Source organism: Magnusiomyces paraingens (genome assembly GCF_902498895.1).
Source record: "Magnusiomyces paraingens strain CBS 517.90 genome assembly, contig: contig1, whole genome shotgun sequence".
Classification (NCBI taxonomy): Eukaryota; Fungi; Ascomycota; class Dipodascomycetes; order Dipodascales; family Dipodascaceae; genus Magnusiomyces; species Magnusiomyces paraingens.
The window spans coordinates 1,351,314-1,369,912 of record NW_022474067.1 but is presented as its reverse complement, the minus strand read 5'-3'; the positions used below and the strand labels follow the sequence as shown (position 1 = coordinate 1,369,912).

Below are 18,599 nucleotides of genomic sequence, written 5' to 3'. Positions count from 1 at the left end.
CAAAAAAAAATTGAATAATGAAATACTTTGAAATAATCTCTTACAATCAATATTATTATAATTATAATGTCTTTTAAATATCATTCTCACTTATTATCTTTAACTCATCAGTATGTATATCTTGATATAAAATAAAAAAAATAATAAAAAAAAATAATAAAAAAAAAAAACCATAAAAATTTAGATATCTTATTTGCACAAAAAAAATTTCAAAATTGTCCAAACAATTCCTACAGGCCACTCATCATTATTTCCATTCAACAAAAGTCTTTTTATTATATTTTTATCTTTTTTTTTTAGTTGACAAAAAATAAAATAAAATAAAATAATATACCCACATTCAATGCACAGAAAGTCTTTTTTTTTTTTAAGGCGGTTTCAACAACTGCCAAAATACAATTATCTCCAAATTTGGAAATAGTTTAAACTTCTTTTGTTCAATCAAAAAAAAACAAAAATAAATTCAACTACTAAAAAAACCTACCGCCTGAAAAATATTCTTTGAATAAACAATTTTAATAAGGCTTAAACTCGGCTTGAGAACCTTTTTTTTTTCTTTCTTTCTTTCTTTCTTTGCCTAGTTTGATAACAAAAAATAGCCTTCATTTAAAATGCAATACAAGAAGGAAAAAAATAAAAAATTCTTTTTTTTGAAACAAATAATATATCAAATCATTGTATTCCGTTATAAGACAAAAAAAAAAGTCCCAGATAATTTAAAACACCTCGGTTGGAAAAATATTTCCTTGCTTAAAAAGAATTAAAAACCAAATTAAATTAATCATTAAACAAAGAAATAAAAGAAGGAATGAAAAAAAAAAAAAAAAAAAAAAAAAAAAAACAAATTGCCTATATATATGGATATTAATAAAAAAAAAACTAACGTCTCTCTTTATAATCAATCATGACCGAGCTAAATCCCACAACTCAGAACACAACTCTAAAAACCGCTGCTTCTTTAGGTGCTCCTCACGCAATCCTTCCTCACTCGTAATATGATGATTCTTGCTCACATTATTCCGGAAATGCCGGTAATCCTCAAATGTCAACCCTCCAGTAGTCGCATTGTCATATGACGAAGTTCCTGTCCCTGCACCTGTCCCTGCACCTGCACCTGTTGCCGCACGCATCATAGCTTCCATTGCAAGCTCCTGAGGACTTGAGGCTGCAAGACTGTTGCCACGTGACTTCACCCCTATAATCTTCTTCTTCTTATTTTTAGAAGCATCAACTTCTGCTGCCGCTGCTGCCGCATCATCTAACCGGCGCTTCTTGTTGGCCTGCGATGCAAGTTCATCATCCTCACCAATGGCCTTTTGTTCCACATCATCCAAATCATCATCCTTTTCATTATCAGATAATGCAGCGTCTTCAGGGTCACGGTCATCATCGTCATCGTCTTCATCATCGTCATTTGCTCGTGGAAAACTGCGAAATGTCTTACCCGTCCAGTTCGCAGCAGAAGCTGTCATAGGGGGTATAGTCGGCCGACCACTAACGTAAACTGGAATCGAGCGCGCATCTCCGTAGGAATGATAGCTGCCGCCATTAATAGTGGCAGGATACCCATATGTTGTCGGTGTCGCAATTGTATGCGTAGAAACAGAAGGATTCACTACGTGATGAGCAGTTTTGGTCGTGGGAGTGGCAAGTGGGTACCGTGGAGTATGAGCTGTTCTGTTTAATCCATTGGGCCAGTAAGCAGAACGAGCAGCCGCTGCGTTATTGGCTGCAAGAGCCGCTGCTTGAGTAGAATACACTGGGCTTTGAACAGCTGTGATACCAGAAGGCACATTAAGATAATATCCACTTCTAGGATGAGCAGTAGATGCTCCTGCAACAGTGGATCCTGTAGCACCAGGTGTCACTGTCTTATAATGAGCTGGGTCCAACCCAGGAACAAATGAAGGTCCAACCGAAGAAGCCGAAGGAAAAAACGAAGGGTATGCATGAACTCCATGATATACCCCGTAATGCTGAGGAATAGTGGTAGGTGTAGCAAGTGGACGAGAGGTCGACGCGGCAGCAGCCGCTGCAGCAGCAGCTGCTGCTGCTTGAGCCTGTGCTTGAGAATCGTGTGCCCCTGAGTTTACATACGCTTGGTAGCCTGGAATCTGAGAAATGGGATAGGGGCTAAATGGTAGTGGTTGTCGATTAAGAGGAGCCGAGCGAATAGATGGGTGGTCGCTGGATAAGCCACTGACTTGAATATTACGTGGAGGAGCAGCACGACGCGAGCTAGTCTTCATCGACATGTCCCTGCGTGTAAAGTTTGGGTTGGAAGGCTGGGTAGGTGTGGGGATTGCTTCAATGATGATGTCTCTGGTAACAATAATATTTGGGTTTTTAGAAGAGGTGGAGATAGAAGAAGAAGAAGAAAGGGGGGCGTTAATTCCAGATTTTGCACTATCAACTGACGAAACAGAAGAAGATGTGCCAGAAAGGGGTATCGGGGTTTTGTTGCTCGACAACTTTGTTTGATTGCCCGGCGTAGAGTTTGCTGCATTAACTCGCGAGCCTTGTTTGGAAGGTGAAGGCGTAGTGGAAATTGAGGACGAAGGTTTGGAAGAGTTTGATGACGCTATCGCAATTGGGTCATTATTATTGTTATTATTATTATTATTTTCAGCGGCATTTTGATGCAGTGTTTCAGAAGATAAAGGTGCGGTAATTGGACGATCCGTTCCTGCAGAAAGTGGTGTTATCAAAGCTGTCGAAGAAGCAGTCAGTTTTTTAGGAGGGGTGGTTTTCGATAGTACAGAAGAAGAAGCTTCTCCTTTTTCTGAGCTGGAAATTACCACGTCTATCTTATCACTATCATCCTCATCATTATATATTTCATCTTCATCCGAAATTTCCACAGAAATTGATTTCCCGGTATCTTCATTTCCAGTTCCTGTGATACTGCCAGAACTATTATGTTTGCTACTATTTTTAATTCGCTGTTGGATAATCTTACGCTGAGCCTTTTGGATCGAATTGCTTTGTTCAATCACGTCTCGCACACTTGAAGGGAACGTGGGTAGTCCAGGGGAAATACATTGCATCGCAATATCCTGGAGAACAATATCCTTGGGTGTCCGTAGTGCAGGGAAGATAGCTGACTGTGGTGTTGTTGATAGTGTAGTAGTTTTTGTAGCAGAGTTACGATTCAGAGAAGTGAGGTTGATGTTTGAAAATGTGGCAGATGGGTTTTGTGGAGGTGACGAGCTTTTGCTTGAGCTTTTTTCCAAGACAAGCATTGGAGGTCTGCGTCGACGTGTAGTGTTAGTTGTTTTAGATGTAGGCTGGGTAGAGTTGTCAAGAGTAACACTTGCTGGAGAACGAGTGGGAGATGTGCTTGTTGTACGGGATGGAGCGGACGAGGGGGTTGCACCTGAAACTGGTCGAGAAGGTGTGGCTGAAACAGAGGAATTGTCCTTTGTCTGAGTGGTGGTGCTAGTTAGTGTTGTTGTCGCAGTGGTAGTAGTAGAAGTAGAAGTAGTAGTCTGTGGGGTTGTTTCTGCAGTAATAGAATTGGTGCTGGTGATTGAACCAACGCTGTCTTTTGAATTAGACGTGATAGCACCTGAGATCGCACAGTCTGATGAAACAGCAGAAGCTGAAGAAGAGCCGGCAGCAGCCGTGGCCGGATTGACTGGAGGAACAGTGGAAGCCATATTTTATAAAGTTGTGATATTGAAGTATATTTGAATGAAGTTCTGGTAGATTAAATGATTTTGAAAAAAAAAAAAAAAAAAAAAAACCTAGCAATGATACTAGGTATATAAAAAATCGTTTTATATATGCTAATCCATAAAAACTCCTAGTGATCAGTTGGAAGTTTTTGATATTTTATAAGAAATTAGAGAAAATGGTTGTTGATGTTGATTTTGTTGTGTATAGGATAGGAAAAGAAAAGAAAAAAAAAATTAAAAAAAAAAAAAAAAGGGCGTGTTGGCCAATTTTTATACCAACAGCAGCAGCATTTTTTTTTTTTTGAGGTTGTGGTGGGCTGGCTAGGGTGGGTGGTTGAAAGGGGTGGATTGTCAAGGTTTTATAATCCTTCTGACTGAAACCTGAAAAGCAGGGTAAGGGTTTCTTTGTCTCATCTACAAAAAAAATTATTACGTCATTGCTTATCTAAATTTCTGTTATCATTAGTTCTGCTCTTAAAGACTTATTTCAAAACTTTGATTTGAGTAAAAAAAAAAAAAATTAATACAATTCACGTTTTTTATATGAAAATTTCAACTATAGATACAAATATAACTTTTCTTTATATGTATAAAATACAGCTACTGTTTCTGCTGTTGTTGCGCTTGTTGCGCTTGTTGCTGGGTTTGTTGTGGACGCATAATTGCGTGATTAGGTGAAAATCCAACAACAGCAGCATGGGGAGTCGTCGGCGTTGATGGCCCGGACCCTACATTCTTCATTTGCTGGTACAAAGCCTGTTGGGTCAATGTCGGTGACAGTGTTGCTGTAACATTTGTTAACCGCGGACTCGACTTCATCTGTTGAGGAACCTGCTGCTGCTTCTGTGAGCCTTGACTTGCCAAAACAACATTTCCTGTTGTTCCGTCAGCAGTAAACGCAATTCCAGTTCCTGTATTTGGATGCCCAACGTATCCATTTGCCTGAGAAGTAGCTGCCCGCATCTGCAAAGCTGCTGAGGCACCAGTTGCAACTACCCGCTGCTGCTGTTGCTGTTGTTGTTGTTGCTGCTGCTGCTGATGTTGCTGATGTTGTTGTTGTTGTTGTTGTTGCTGTTTCTGTGAGAGCAAGTGAAGCTGGGCCTGCAACCCTGGGTTGTTAATTACAGTTGATCCATTAACAGCCATTCCTAGTAACTGTTGCTGCTGCTGCTGCTGCTGCTGCTGCTGCTGTTGTTGTTGTTGTTGAGGAGTAGCTACCCGTCGAATAGCACTAGCCATAGTTGGTGATGCCATCACAGGTGACCCTTGTTGCACTGTAGTCCCACGTACAACCCCATTCCCATTTGCAAGAACAGTGGTAGCCGAGGGCGAAGATGGCACGGTTCCATGAGGAGAAAATTGATTCAGTGTATTGTACGCCAGAGATGGAGACGAGCGCTGAGACCCAACACCAGTATGAACAAGCTGTGGTGAGTGTCGGCTAGCCGCTGCCATTGCTGCTGCCTGTTGATGCTGCTGCTGTTGCTGCTGTTGATACATTTGTGGGCTCTGTGTTTGACTGCGAAAGTTGGCATTAGGGGCTGCCGAGGTTGCAATGGATTGTGCAACATTTCCCTTAACATCAACATTATTCATCATAGGGCTACTTGGCGATTGAGAACGCGATATATATTGCTGTTGTTGTTGCTGTTGGCCAGCAAGTTTTGCCTTCATTTGGATTTGTGGAGAAGGAATGTTCTGTTGCTGCTGCTGTTGTTGAGATTGTTGTTGCAATACAGCAGTGTGATTGATTTGTCTCTGCATATTTGCAGGAATATAAGTAGCTCGTTGCTGTTGCTGTTGCTGTTGCTGTTGCTGTTGCGTCTGTTGGAGCCGCTGCTGGGATGTTTGCTGTTGAACTGCAGCATTATGCATTTGCTGCTTAATTTGTTGCTGTAAAAGCTGCTGAGCCTGTTGCATCGAAGCCGCTTGTTGTTGGGTGAGCTGTGCAGGTACAGGTGCTTGAGCCATTTGTTGTTGTTGCTGCTGTTGCTGTTGCTGTTGCTGTTGCTGTTGCTGTTGCTGTTGCTGTTGCTGTTGCTGTTGCTGTTGCTGTTGCTGTTGATGTTGATGTTGTTGTTGATGTTGTTGTTGATGTTGTTGATGTTGTTGATGTTGTTGATGTTGTTGATGTTGTTGATGTTGTTGTGGTTGTTGTTGCTGCTGCTGCTGTTGTTGATGTTGTTGTGGTTGTTGTTGCTGCTGCTGTTGTTGTTGTTGCTGTTGCTGTTGCTGTTGCTGTTGCTGTTGCTGTTGCTGTTGCTGTTGCTGTTGCTGTTGCTGTTGCTGTTGCTGTTGCTGTTGCTGTTGCTGTTGCTGTTGCTGTTGCTGTTGTTGTTGTTGTTGCTGCTGAGCCAACTGCTGAGCCTGCTGATGCTTTTGAAGTTTCTTGTGCATAGCACCAAGCTGTTGCTGCCGGTTCTTAAACACTTCCCAAAAGTTATCATACGCTTTTGAAATAAGCATAGCACCAAACCGAATAGCTTGAGTACCTTCTGAAATGCCATTGAGTTTACTGGGGTCTCCACCGGAGTACTCGGTATTATCAAAATGTACATCAGAATCGTACTTGTAGCGGTCATCAAGACGTTCTAGTCTAGCCAGTGTTTCAGACCTCTGGCGACTGTCATCAACACTAGATCCGGAAAACGTTCCTAAATTGGACCACTCTTCAAGCTCCTTGGTGATTTTGCCAGAATCATGAGGATCAAGATTATAAATCTCATCAATGGACTTTGGACGTCGTACAATGCCACGGCGGTCCACAATGATGCGGCCACCACGGCCAAATCTGCGACGCAAGGAAATAGCAGTACCACGAGGAATGTTATGGCCTTCATCAGGCCAAGGGCCTTCACGATCATTAATCTTATTGACAATATCCATTCCACCTTTTTCATTAATTGTAGTCTGCAACAAATAAGGGTTGGTTTCTAAGCGCGAGCTATAGCCTTGGCCTAGAGAAGAAGCAAGAGGGAACTTAAGGCACTTATCTGGAGCCGGAGGATATGCAGTAGCAATTGAGGAATATGCAGCATGGTTTGGCTGGATAATAGTGAGAGCATTGCGCGTTGTTTCATCTGGATCAAAATAGTCACAATATGGAACAAATGGATTGTCTGTGTAGTTGAGCCAGGTCTTATCTTCAATGGCTCTGCGACGCAGCTTCTCTTTAATAGACGCCTTCATAGCAGCCTCTTTGCTGTTAAGAATCTTATCCAAAGAAATAAGATCCATATCGGGGATCTTACTGACAGGAAGCCGCGTTTGTTGTGGAACATGGTGAATAGGGTAAGAATGAGGAATTTGCTGTTGGTGATTTTGAACAGCGTGAGCCTGTCCAAGAGCAGCAGCTTGAGCTTGTTGAGCCTGTTTGACTTGTTGAAGTTGGGCTTGCTGTGCTTGGAGCTGTTGTTGCTGAAGCAGTTGCTGTTTTTGAGCCTGTTGGTGAGCAAGAGCTGCGGCAGCTGCAACTGCAGGAGGTGCGCCAGGAGGCAAAACTACAGCTGCAGCAGCGGCGGCTGCAGCTACAGCAGCCACAGAAGAAGAGTTGGAAGACGTATTTGGCGCACCAGGCAAACCAGAAACCATTGCTTTTACCTTTGCTGGAGCTGATGCAGAAGCCTGCTTTGCCAGTTCTGGTGCCGATTCCTGAGACTCGTCTCTGGCAGCGACTTGTCCAGTCTTGCGCTTTTTATGAGTAACAAGATCCTCTTCATCACCAGTAATGTTGAGTGACCGCTTGAGCTCTTTCATCTTGACGCGACTCGTGAAGATTTCAATCTCGAGTTGTAAAGCATCAGAACGCATAGCTTCGCGCTGAACAATCATTTCCATGAGATATTTGGCAGCTTGAAGTTCCATACGTAACTTGCGCAACTTTTCCGAGCTCTGAGTATCGGTACGACGCGTCTTTCTAACCTGACGGACTTCGCGTCGCCGGAAACAAACATAAGGGTCGCTGTCGTCTTTATTATTGTCTTCAGTTTTAAGAGTGGGCGCAATGGATCGACCATGACGCTGAATCTTTCGCTCTTTCCAATGGGGATATATTAACGCGCCAAATTGTTTAAAATGGGCTGATGGTGGTTTCTTGGATCTGCGAGATGTAGTAGTATGTTGGGCGGTCGAAAGTTTTGTGAGCAAAAGCTCAGGATTGTTGAGATCATTTTCCGACTCTTTTAATTGCTCTGTAATGACGGGAGCCAGCTCCTCAAAAGAAAGAACTTCCGAAGGGTCCATGGACAGGTAAGGTTGCTTTTCGTCAATGACAGTTTCAAACCTGTACATAATCATTTCAAAGTCATCTTCGGAGCATTGATTAGATGGTGTCTTTCCCTTATTGAGTTTCTTTAAGAAGACTTCATCTTCCTCATCCATATTGTAAGGACATCCAGAGAGATCCTCGACAGTGGAAGATTGCCGTATGTAGGAGTGAGGGCTAGAAAAGCCCTTCTTGTAATACTTTGAAAACTCTTTCCATATTTTTGACGCGTCAGGGGTAGGGATATACACTTGTTCGACATTATTACCAGAAGTAGCGGCCGCTATCGACGCGTTAATGGCAGCTTGAAGATGGTGTTCCTAAAAAAAAAAATTTGAGTTAGACGCGACGCGTTAATAAAAATTAAAAAAAAAATTTACATACTTCTTCTTCGCCTTTTTCAACACCGGTTTCAACGTGTTGAAGTTCGCGTTGTTGCTCGTCTTCAAGATCCGGAACATCGCTTTGCCAGAAAACCTGGAGGGTTTGCTTGACGCTAATTTTCCTCTGTCTGAAACGAGCAGAGGTGCCCGTTGTAGGGGCCATTGTGTGGGTAGTAGTTGTTTTAAGGTTTGTTGTTTTAGTTTCCGAGATGAAATGATATTAGAAGATGATGAGATAATAGGAAAATAAAAAAAAATTGGTAAAGTAGCGGCCGGCATAGAGCGGCGGCAACGACAGTAGCAGCCTACTGGGCGGGCGAAGCACTTGTTGTTGCTAGAATTCGGCCTGCTGTTTTTGCAAAAAGATGAGGGCCGGTCTTTATGGGCGGGATATCTAAGGGTGCTTCTATTTGTATTGAGGATTAGCGGGTTTTGTGCAGAGTGTAATGTAACAAAGCTTGCGGCTGATAGAGGAGAGGACATAGAAAAAAAGATGTTGTATGACAACTTCTGTTACAAGATATAATGATTAATAATGATTAGTCATTAAATGCATGCGCTAAAGTGAAATCAATCGTAAGGGGGGAGGAGGTGGATGAGTGGTGTAGTGAGGAGGAGAGAACAAAGAACTGGCTGAGTACACACGAGTAAACAACAGAGAGTGTAGCAACAATATAAAAAAAAAAAAAAACAGATTGATATTGAGCTTCGTTTCCAAAGGATGGTTGTGAGAATAGAATTTTGTTGAATAAATGAAGACCTTCTAAAAATAAAAAATGAAATCCGTTATAAAGAAGCCTTCTCTTGGTTGGGTTGAAAGTTTTTTTTTTTTGTTTTTGTTGATGATTTTTGATGATTTTCAGTTATTGAGGGAAAATAAAAAAAAAATAAAAAAAAATTTTTTTTGGAGGTTCTAAGATTTGATTGGTTGGGATTGAAAGTGAGCTGGCACTAAAAGGACAATCAGACGGCTCAAAACAAGTGAGAACAACAACGATAAAAAAAAAACTGGCAATCGTTTTCAACGCGAAAAAAAAGGTGAAAAAATTAAAAAAAAATTAAAAAAAAATAACGATTTGATAAAGAAATCAATGATCAGAATATGATTTCAAAATATTATGGCGAAAAGCCGATGGTTAGATAGGGTGGCGTTGTATCGTGATATAGAGCTAAAAAGTAGAGAGGGGGGCTATCCGACAACAATGTGTGAGCTTTTTTTGAGGCGAGCTGCTCTTTTATTTAATTTTTATTTTTTTTTTTTTAATTTTCTGGTGATTTTTTAGTATTTACTATTTTGACTTGTTATGGCTGCCTTTTTTTTTTTTTTTGAATGTGTGACAAGAAAAGAAGGTTTTATGTACGAGGCAAGTGGTGCAAAGAGATTTTAAAAACAAGTTGTAACAAAAAAACAAAATGGTTATGTTACAATAGTGGCAATTGTTGTAATATAACTGATTGTTGCCATGGTAATTGATAACAGCATAACCCTCATTCGCACACCGATGCTTGTGCACCGGCCTTTGATGGGTAAGGGTTTTGAATATGTCTGTTTCTCAAGCTTTCTCTGTTTGTCAGTAGGTGTTTGTGTGTGTACTTGTTCGAGAGATGTTGGAAATTTGTGCTGGGATTACTGTTAACAGGCATGCCATATAAATTTGTTAAAGGAATTGTACTCTATGTTGGGGTTTATATTGACACACGACTTCAAGCTCAATAGAAGGACTTGCAATTGTTGTATATATAAGTGTAATAATTAAAGAAAAATTGATACTTCGTGTCGGAAATGAACTTCAAAAAAAAATAACGGTATCAAAGAGAAATAATTAAACCTGACATCAGTGTTAGATCATTAATGATGAACAATAAAAGAATATATAGAAATGAAATATGAAAGTTTTTGTCAGAAAAAAAAAACACAAACGTGTAACATACCTCGGTAATGAATGGTCAAATAGTGCAAGTTTGTTAAACAAGTCCAAGTCCAAGTCCAAGTCCAAGTCCAAGTCCATCATTGAACTGTACTCTGATTAGGCTTGGAAAAAAAATTGAATGTATCAATCACAATGAGTTCAAACAATAATACTCAATGAAGAAAAAGAAGAGAATTGTGTTGACCATGATAAACCAAAATTTTGCAAATAAGTAGTAGTAGTAGAGGTGGAAAAAAAAGTTTTTGGTTATTCTTAAGTAAACTTTTAAGGGAAAAGAAAGGAGATTTTAAATTTAAATCATATTAAAGGTTTAAATTGAAAACGGATCTTAAAAGCACATTCTCCAAGTCCTTTCCATCGGACATGGAAGCAATAGCCTCAAGTGAACATATAAGAACATAATAAGGTTATAAGATCAAAGTATAATATGAGGAATGAAAGTGCACATTGAAATCGAGAAAGTTATAAAATTATAATTTAATCTTTTATAATGAATGAAAAAAAAAAGAGAGATTTATTATGACTTTGAGATGGGCATATAGAATGTGTTAAAATTAGAGAGTTTTTGAATGTAAAGAAGAGAAAGAGAGAAATTTAGTTTTTTTTTTTTTTTGAGTAGAAAATTTACAACGGCCGAGAATCCCGGTCACGTTTTTTTATTTTATTTTATTTCTTGTTAAACGGCGTTCAGATAAAAAAAAAAACCTTCAATATGGAATTGAAAAAAAGCTCCCATAAACATAAAATATAAATACTTTTTCAATTAATGGTGTGGCTGTTCATTCAGTATAATAATTACATAATAATATAGTAGATCAGTTAAAACATTCCGTGGACATATTACCGATCTTTGTTTAAGTTTGTGAGTATATATGTATATATATAAACTATATACTATATAAATATTATTTGTAATTCATTTAGTCATTTAAAAATATATATATAAAAACCTTCATTCCCTTCTTAATTTTATACCTTCTTTCCTTTTTTCTTACTAACCCACTGTTCAATCTCCCCATCCCTTTCTCATGTCTCTTGGAACTTTGTACATCAGAGGTGTAAGTTTAAACCCAATTCTTAATTGATTTACCACTAACAAATATATCAGGCTCTTAGAAGAGTTGCCCCGCTTGCCGTTATCAAGGAGCTTAACCTTGACGTTAAGGTTGTCGATATTGCCGATGCTCCTGAAGAATTTGCCAAATACTTCCCTCTCAAGAAGATCCCTGGCTTTGTTTCTTCTAAGGGTCTTGTCATCCACGAGGTTATGGCTATCACTATCTACTGTATGTTGAACTATATATATATATATATATATATATATATATTTATCTATTAACATTCTAACCTCTCTTCAGTGGTCAATCAGGTTCCAGGAACTAAGCTCCTCGGCTCAAATAATGATGAATACGCCTCTGTTCTCCAATGGTTCTCATTTGCCAACACCGACCTTTGGAACTCTCTCCGCGCCATCATCTTCCCTCTCATTGGCCGTCTCCCTTACAATAAGAAGGGCGTCGAGACTGCCACTGAAGATGCAAAAAAGTTTATCGATTACCTTGAGAACTCTCTCTCTACAAGAACTTATTTGGTCGGCGAGCGTTTAACTGTCGCCGATTACCACCTTGCAGCCGTTACGGAACGCGCTTTTTCCAACATTTGGGACAAGCCTTTCATTGCCCAACACCCCAACATTTACCGCTGGTTTAACACTGTGGTCAGCCAGTTCCCTCTGAACACCATCTACACTGTTCCTTATCCTTATCGTGACGAGGCCGTCAAGTACACTCCTCCCAAGAAGGAGGCTAAGCCTAAGGCTGAGCCCAAGCCCAAGCCCAAGGCTGAGCCCAAGCCCAAGGAGGAGCCCATTGACGAGCCTCCTAAGGAAAAGAAGGTTGCACACCCTCTTGCTGCTTTGGGTTTGCCCAAGCTTTCTCTTGACGAATGGAAGCGTACCTATTCTAACGAGGAGACTCGCGAGGTTGCACTTCCTTGGTTCTGGCAGCACCATGATCCTGAGGAGTATTCGCTTTGGAAGGTTGCCTACAAATACAATGACGAATTGACTCTTACATTTATGTCCAACAACCTCGTCGGCGGCTTTTTCAACCGCCTGACTGCTTCAACCAAGTACTTGTTTGGCTGCATGGTTGTCTATGGCGAAAACAACAACAATGGTATTATTGGTGTTTTCCTTGTGCGTGGTCAGGACTACGCTCCTGCCTTTGACGTTGCTCCTGATTGGGACTCTTATGAGTACACCAAGTTGGACCCATCAAAGCCCGAGGACAAGGAGTTTATTGAGGACCTTTGGGCCTGGGACAAGCCTGTCGTGATTGATGGCAAGAAGTATGAAATTGCCGATGGCAAGGTTTTGAAATAAATGGGATGAAACTTTTGTATAATTTCAGTAGGAGTTAATAATAATCATCACTATTGTAATTTAAAAATGGTGTCATTTTGTGTGCGCATTGCGGAAGGTCGGGGGGAGAACCTGTAGTTGTAAAAAACATTTCGGGTCATAAAAAAATAAAAAAAAAAATAAATTTTAAAAAAATTCTCTCTAAGTTTTAAAAATCGATTAGAGTGAATATTAAGAAAAAAAAACTGTAAATATAAATTTATTAATTTATTCTCAATGTACTTTTAAAGAAAATTTGATCATATATATATGACTATACAAGAGGGTTCTAAATTGAATAGAATGCACTGTAAGAAAAAAAAAAAAAAAAAAAAACCAGGAGATAAGCCGCACGAGGGGGTTAAATAGTGTGGAGGAGGGACAAAAACCAACTAGACAAGTTTTCCCTCCCTCCCAAAAGAAAAAAAAAATGAAAGAAGGAAACTATCATCAAACGGTGATACTTGAAAAAAAATTTTTTTTTTCAATTGATACTCAATGGAACCATAAAACAACAAAAAAAAAATTATTTATATGTTTAATCCATATTAAAATTTATAAATACATGTTTTAAACTAATAGATTTGTTTATCAAGATCATGAATAAAAAAAAAGAAATCCATTAAAAAGTGTGTGACAATCTGTCTTTGGGTTCTTCAGAAATAAACACTTAAATATCAGATCCATCTACTTTTTCAGCTTTTCCACCTCTTGTTCTTTTTCAGTACTTAAAATATTTTAAAAAGTCAACAAATAAAAAGCTCTATTTCCATAAAGCTCTTCTCTATCTTTTCTTTCCTGAATTTGTCCTCCCTCCACATAGCCAATCAATCATTTCATCATTATGCTCCACAAAAAGCATCTCAAATACTAAACTTCAGTTCATTTTTTTTCTTTTTCCCTACATATTCTAATTGTAAACTCAAATCAGATTTAATAACAGACTTGTGCTTATAGGCCGGCTTTGGCTTAGTTTGGTGCACGGATTTTATGTTTTGTATATATTGGAAAACATTCTTTTGATTGAAATTGCCAGTATACAATGTCTAGTGTTTAAAAGGTCCCTGGTCTGGAGCAGATTGGGCAATTGTATTTGGTATTTATTAGATGTTGGTTCTGCATTATACTTTAATGCTGACTGCGGTTTAGAATCTTCTTATGAAACTGATTCTGAAACTAATTCTAAAATTATTTGTTAAGCTCGGGATTCGTGGTATTTTGAAGTCACTCTTGCTGTTTCTACTACTTTTAAAATTTTTTCGTATATAGTTTTAACCTGTGAATTGAACTCTGAAGGCTCGACATATATATATATTGAAAATTCAATCCATATGGACAAGGCATTGTAAAAACAAAAAAAAAAAATAAAAAAAAAACCAATCAATACTTAAAACATACTTAAAAAAAGACATCAAAATTTTAAAAAGGAGCTATTCTTTCTCTAGACCAAAAACCGGCCAAAAAATCGAACAAATAGGAAAATAAACATACATGCTCACCATTTGACCATCAACAAATCGGAATAGAACTTTGATGAGATTTTGGGTACCACTGTCCAGTTTTGCATGGGCCATAAACAACTTTGATGAACGGTTATAAAAGTTTTGAATTGAAAAGGAAAAGGAAAAGGAAAGCTACAATCGCAAGTGGATGAAAACAATTATTTTGTCAGCTCTCATTCAAAGAAACTTTAAGTTACAAAATATTTTTGCACTTTCATGTTAAGAATCTTTTACTGGAAGATGATGATGGAAACAGATTGAGGAGGAAATCTTTTGTAATAGATATATCGGCTCTCTAAAACTAGTCAGAGTAACTTTCAGGAAATTTAAAAGGTAAATTTTACTGAAAAGAATTACAAAATTAATTAATGGAATGGTGTAGAGTTTAGATTGTAGAACTCATAGTCATTATGAGGTGTAATTAAGTCATATTTGGGGAAGTTGTTAATGTAAACTTTGATTCCAAAAGAAAGAAATATTTGGAAAATGGACAGTTATAGCAGAACGAGAAAAAAAGGTGTTCAGACTGTTAATGGTATTATATTTAAAACTTTAATATATATATATATATATATATATATATAATGATCAAAATCAATTAATATGAAAGAATCAGAATAAAAAAATATAATGATTTAACGAAAGAAAAAAAAAACTTTGGGAAACAGGCTTTTCAGTGGTTATATTAAAATTTAGCTACAATCCCAACCACAACCCTAATACTAATCCTAATCCTTATTTTGATCCTCATCACCAACCTGGACTAACCACCTACCAAATACTTGTCCATGATTCCCTTTTACAATTGGCATTTAAGCTTGACCGTAAGTAGTTGTGTATTTTCTCATTCTAAAATCTATTTATTATTATTATTATTATTATTATTATTATTAATTTTTTAAAATAATATTCAATATCTTCAATTTTAGAATGTTTATAAATAGTTTAAGACTTATACTTCAATGAAGAGTATGAACAATTATAATACTAGGCTAGCTTTCTAAGAAATATATTTTAGCATGTGACAAGTATGGATAGTTAAAAAAAAACCCCACAACAAGATCAATGATATATTGATTTTTTTAATTTATTAAAAAGATTTCCATAAAAAGAAGATTTATTTTTACTGAAGAAAATTGTAAGGAGGTATAAATAAAAGTGATTTCCCCCGTCTTTTTGATTTTTATTTCTTTTCTTTTACCATTAACTTTTCTCAAATTTTTTATTCTTTTTTATTTTTTACCTCTAGAAATATCATCAGTACCATATACTACCATATACTACCATATACTACTATGAACTAGCATCTATTTCTATCAACTATGATCTATTACCATCTAACAATATCTACTATCAACTACTATCAACTACTATCAACTACTATCAACTACTATCAACTACTATCATCTACTATCATCTACTATCATCTACTATCATCTACTATCAACTATGATTTATAACTATATTTGCCATACCACACTATTCATAAACACTTTCCTTGACATTTGTTAACTATTATACTTTCAACATGTTGCAGTCGTTTATTGGTAAGTCTTCTTATGTCAACATACCCAATGCACCCTATGCCTAAGTTATTGATCTAACACTCTAATAGACAAACACCCCCTAGACTTAACCTCGGAGGCATATAGTCATATCAAGACATCATTTATTTCTTTATTGTTGAAGCCTACTTTTTGTAAGTTTTCATATACCACCGCCTCGAATATTTAGGTTCTTAATCTAACTCTCTACTAGAAAAAATACACGATGGGCTTGAGGTCAATGTTAAATGATTAGCGTTTGTTAACATAGGTTCCTTTGTAAACGAGATAATCAATATGAATATACCATTGAATGTCCCAAATGTGACATCTCATCCAAGGTAAATTCGAGGGACTTATAATTATGATTATTCGGACGTGACAACTTCAACTACTACTTCACCTACCACTACCTCTCTACCGCTACCTCACTACCACTACCTCACTATCACTATTTGACTACCACTTGCAACACTATTATATCGACCTATTGTGCTTTCAGTTATTCAATGTTTTGATGGTTGGTCGCAGAATAATCAAGGAGTGCCGACCTTGACCCTGCATATTGACCACCTCTTGGGTTACCAGAGGAACCACGTCCACCATTGATGAAAGTATGATGCAGCCTCTTTGTTGATTATGTTGTTTTGTAGTGAATCGACCTATTGTGCTTTCAGTTGTTCAATTTTTTGATGGTTGGTGGCAGATTAATTGAAGAGTGTCGTCGTTGCCTTCCCTATTCATTCGCTCATAATTATGTTATTCGGTTGAGAAATTCCAATATGAAGAAGTCAAAATTTAAAATAACAAAGAACGATGGAGCTATAAATAAAAGGTCGTCCTCCTGCCTTTTTTGATTTGTTTCTATTTTCAATTACCATTCATTCTTTCCAGCAGCTTTTTTTTTGTTTTTAACCTTTACCTTTACACCTATATCACCATCTACCACTATCAACTATAATTTACTATTACCAATGATGAACCACTATTTCCAACCATGAATCACTATTTCTAACTATGAATCATTATTATCACTATTATTAATTATGATCTATTATTTACCATACCATACGATATTCATAAACAATATCATCCACATTTCTTTAAAATTATTACTTTCTACATGCTGAAGTCGTGTTTTGGTGAGTCTACTTATTCCATTGTACCAAATACGTTGGTGATTGATCTAACCCTTTACTAGACAAACATACGATTCACTTCACCTCAAGACTATACCGTCATTCTTTGCCACAATTGATTTCGTTATTGTTTCAGTCTATTTTGGTAAATATACTTATTCAAATACACTCAATACTTAGGTCATTTAACTAACTTTCTTTTAGACACACATGCGGTTCGTCTAACCTCAAAGATATACAGTCATGGTTCTCTACAAGATGTTCCATTACCGACACCTCAATCAAAGTGACTTTATCTATCTATCGTCAATGATCATGTATACACCATTGGGACCATCTTGAATCAACTAATGGAACTGGTGAACGTAATTTGTGATAACCTGCAACTACAGTTACAGCTACCACTTCAACTACCCGACACCCACACACCCACACACCCACAATAATATACTACATCGACCCATTGTGCTTTCAGTTATTCAATGTTTTGATGGTTGGTCGCAGAATAATCAAGGAGTGCCGACCTTGACCCTGCATATTGACCACCTCTTGGATTACCAGAGGAACCACGTTTACCATTGATGAAAGTATGATTCAGTCTTTTTGTCGATCGTTTTGTGTTGTGGAAATCAACTTATTTTGCACTTTGGTCTTTAATTTTATCATGTTTGTTGGCTTACAACTTACCCCTAAATCCTATTTTACTACTTTTGAATATTTCTTCGAATTTGCAGGGAATTCATTAACCAATTTTCTAATTCTGCTGTCATCTTGAACCCTTTTTCATTTAATTTTTTTTATTTGTTACTTCTTTGTCAATTCTCACAATATTGAGTCTGCTTGCGTTTTCATAGACATTGTCGCGAGCATTAATATTCCTGTTATCATCGTTATCTGTATTATGGTCAATCATATTATTAATTTCTCTATTAAAATTGATATTAGAACTGGTGACACGTAACTCGTGTACACCAAAAGCTGTGCCATAATCAATAATGTAATTTAACGCGAGGAATAAAACCCTTAGAGTCCTACTTAAGCAACGAACACGCTCTGCTTTTGGCTCGCATTATGTCAAAGATAAAGTGACAGTGACAGTGACATATTGATTGGTGGCAGCGGCAACGGTATTTCCAAAGGTGGTTGTTATCTAAAAGTGACTTAGTGTAAATTCAATTCAATTCAAAGAAAAGCAAGCAATCATACCATGTGCGTAAGGGAGAATGTTTTTATTTATTTATTTTTTTATTGGTTCGAGGTAGCAGCATCAGTAAACATGTCATCTAAAACTCAAAAAGAAATGAATTAGTGCAAATTCGAGTCATCGAAGAAAAAGCAAGAAAGCGTACCATAAGCATAAGTGTCAAAAACCAGAGAATATTTAATGGTTTTTTTTAATTGCAAATACAAGCCATCATGAAGCTATCTTTGTTGTTTTGGCCGTTGCAGTCGTAATAATTCAAATTATGACCCCCACAGTAGTTGTCAAAGCGCGTTTATATTGCCGGAACCAATGTAAATTTAAGGGAATAGTATAGTAGAAGCCCTCATTTTATCATATAAAACATGGCGGAATAAATGTTTTAATCGCAATGGTGATTGCAAGAATATTATAAAAATAATTATTTATTTATGAATCAAATTGTTTAAAATTAATAAAAAAACCGACACCAGCAGGATTTGAACCTGCGCGGGAAATCCCAACTGATAATCCCGAAAAACCATTCGAGTCAGTCGCCTTAACCACTCGGCCATAGT

At 37.5% G+C, this 18,599-nt stretch overlaps 3 protein-coding genes across 3 annotated transcripts; 1 reads left to right on the top strand and 2 right to left on the bottom strand.

The window, feature by feature from the left end:
- Positions 1 to 902: 902 nt before the first annotated feature.
- Positions 903 to 3,659, bottom strand: SAPINGB_P000412 (uncharacterized protein; the record flags this gene model as incomplete). The annotated part of the gene is made up of 1 exon (XM_031995136.1): positions 903 to 3,659. One exon carries the CDS (start codon positions 3,657 to 3,659, stop codon positions 903 to 905), a length of 2,757 nt encoding a protein of 918 aa, XP_031851027.1.
- A 618-nt stretch (positions 3,660 to 4,277) lies between these two features.
- SAPINGB_P000411 (uncharacterized protein) lies at positions 4,278 to 8,487 on the bottom strand (the record flags this gene model as incomplete). Its single annotated transcript, XM_031995135.1, has 2 exons — positions 4,278 to 8,261; positions 8,326 to 8,487. The coding sequence occupies 2 exons, from the start codon at positions 8,485 to 8,487 to the stop codon at positions 4,278 to 4,280; spliced, it is 4,146 nt and encodes a 1,381-aa protein (XP_031851026.1).
- Positions 8,488 to 11,283: 2,796 nt separating this feature from the next.
- SAPINGB_P000410 (uncharacterized protein) lies at positions 11,284 to 12,638 on the top strand (the record flags this gene model as incomplete). The annotated part of the gene is made up of 3 exons (XM_031995134.1): positions 11,284 to 11,313; positions 11,364 to 11,541; positions 11,614 to 12,638. The coding sequence occupies 3 exons, from the start codon at positions 11,284 to 11,286 to the stop codon at positions 12,636 to 12,638; spliced, it is 1,233 nt and encodes a 410-aa protein (XP_031851025.1).
- Between the last annotated feature and the right edge of the window lie 5,961 nt (positions 12,639 to 18,599).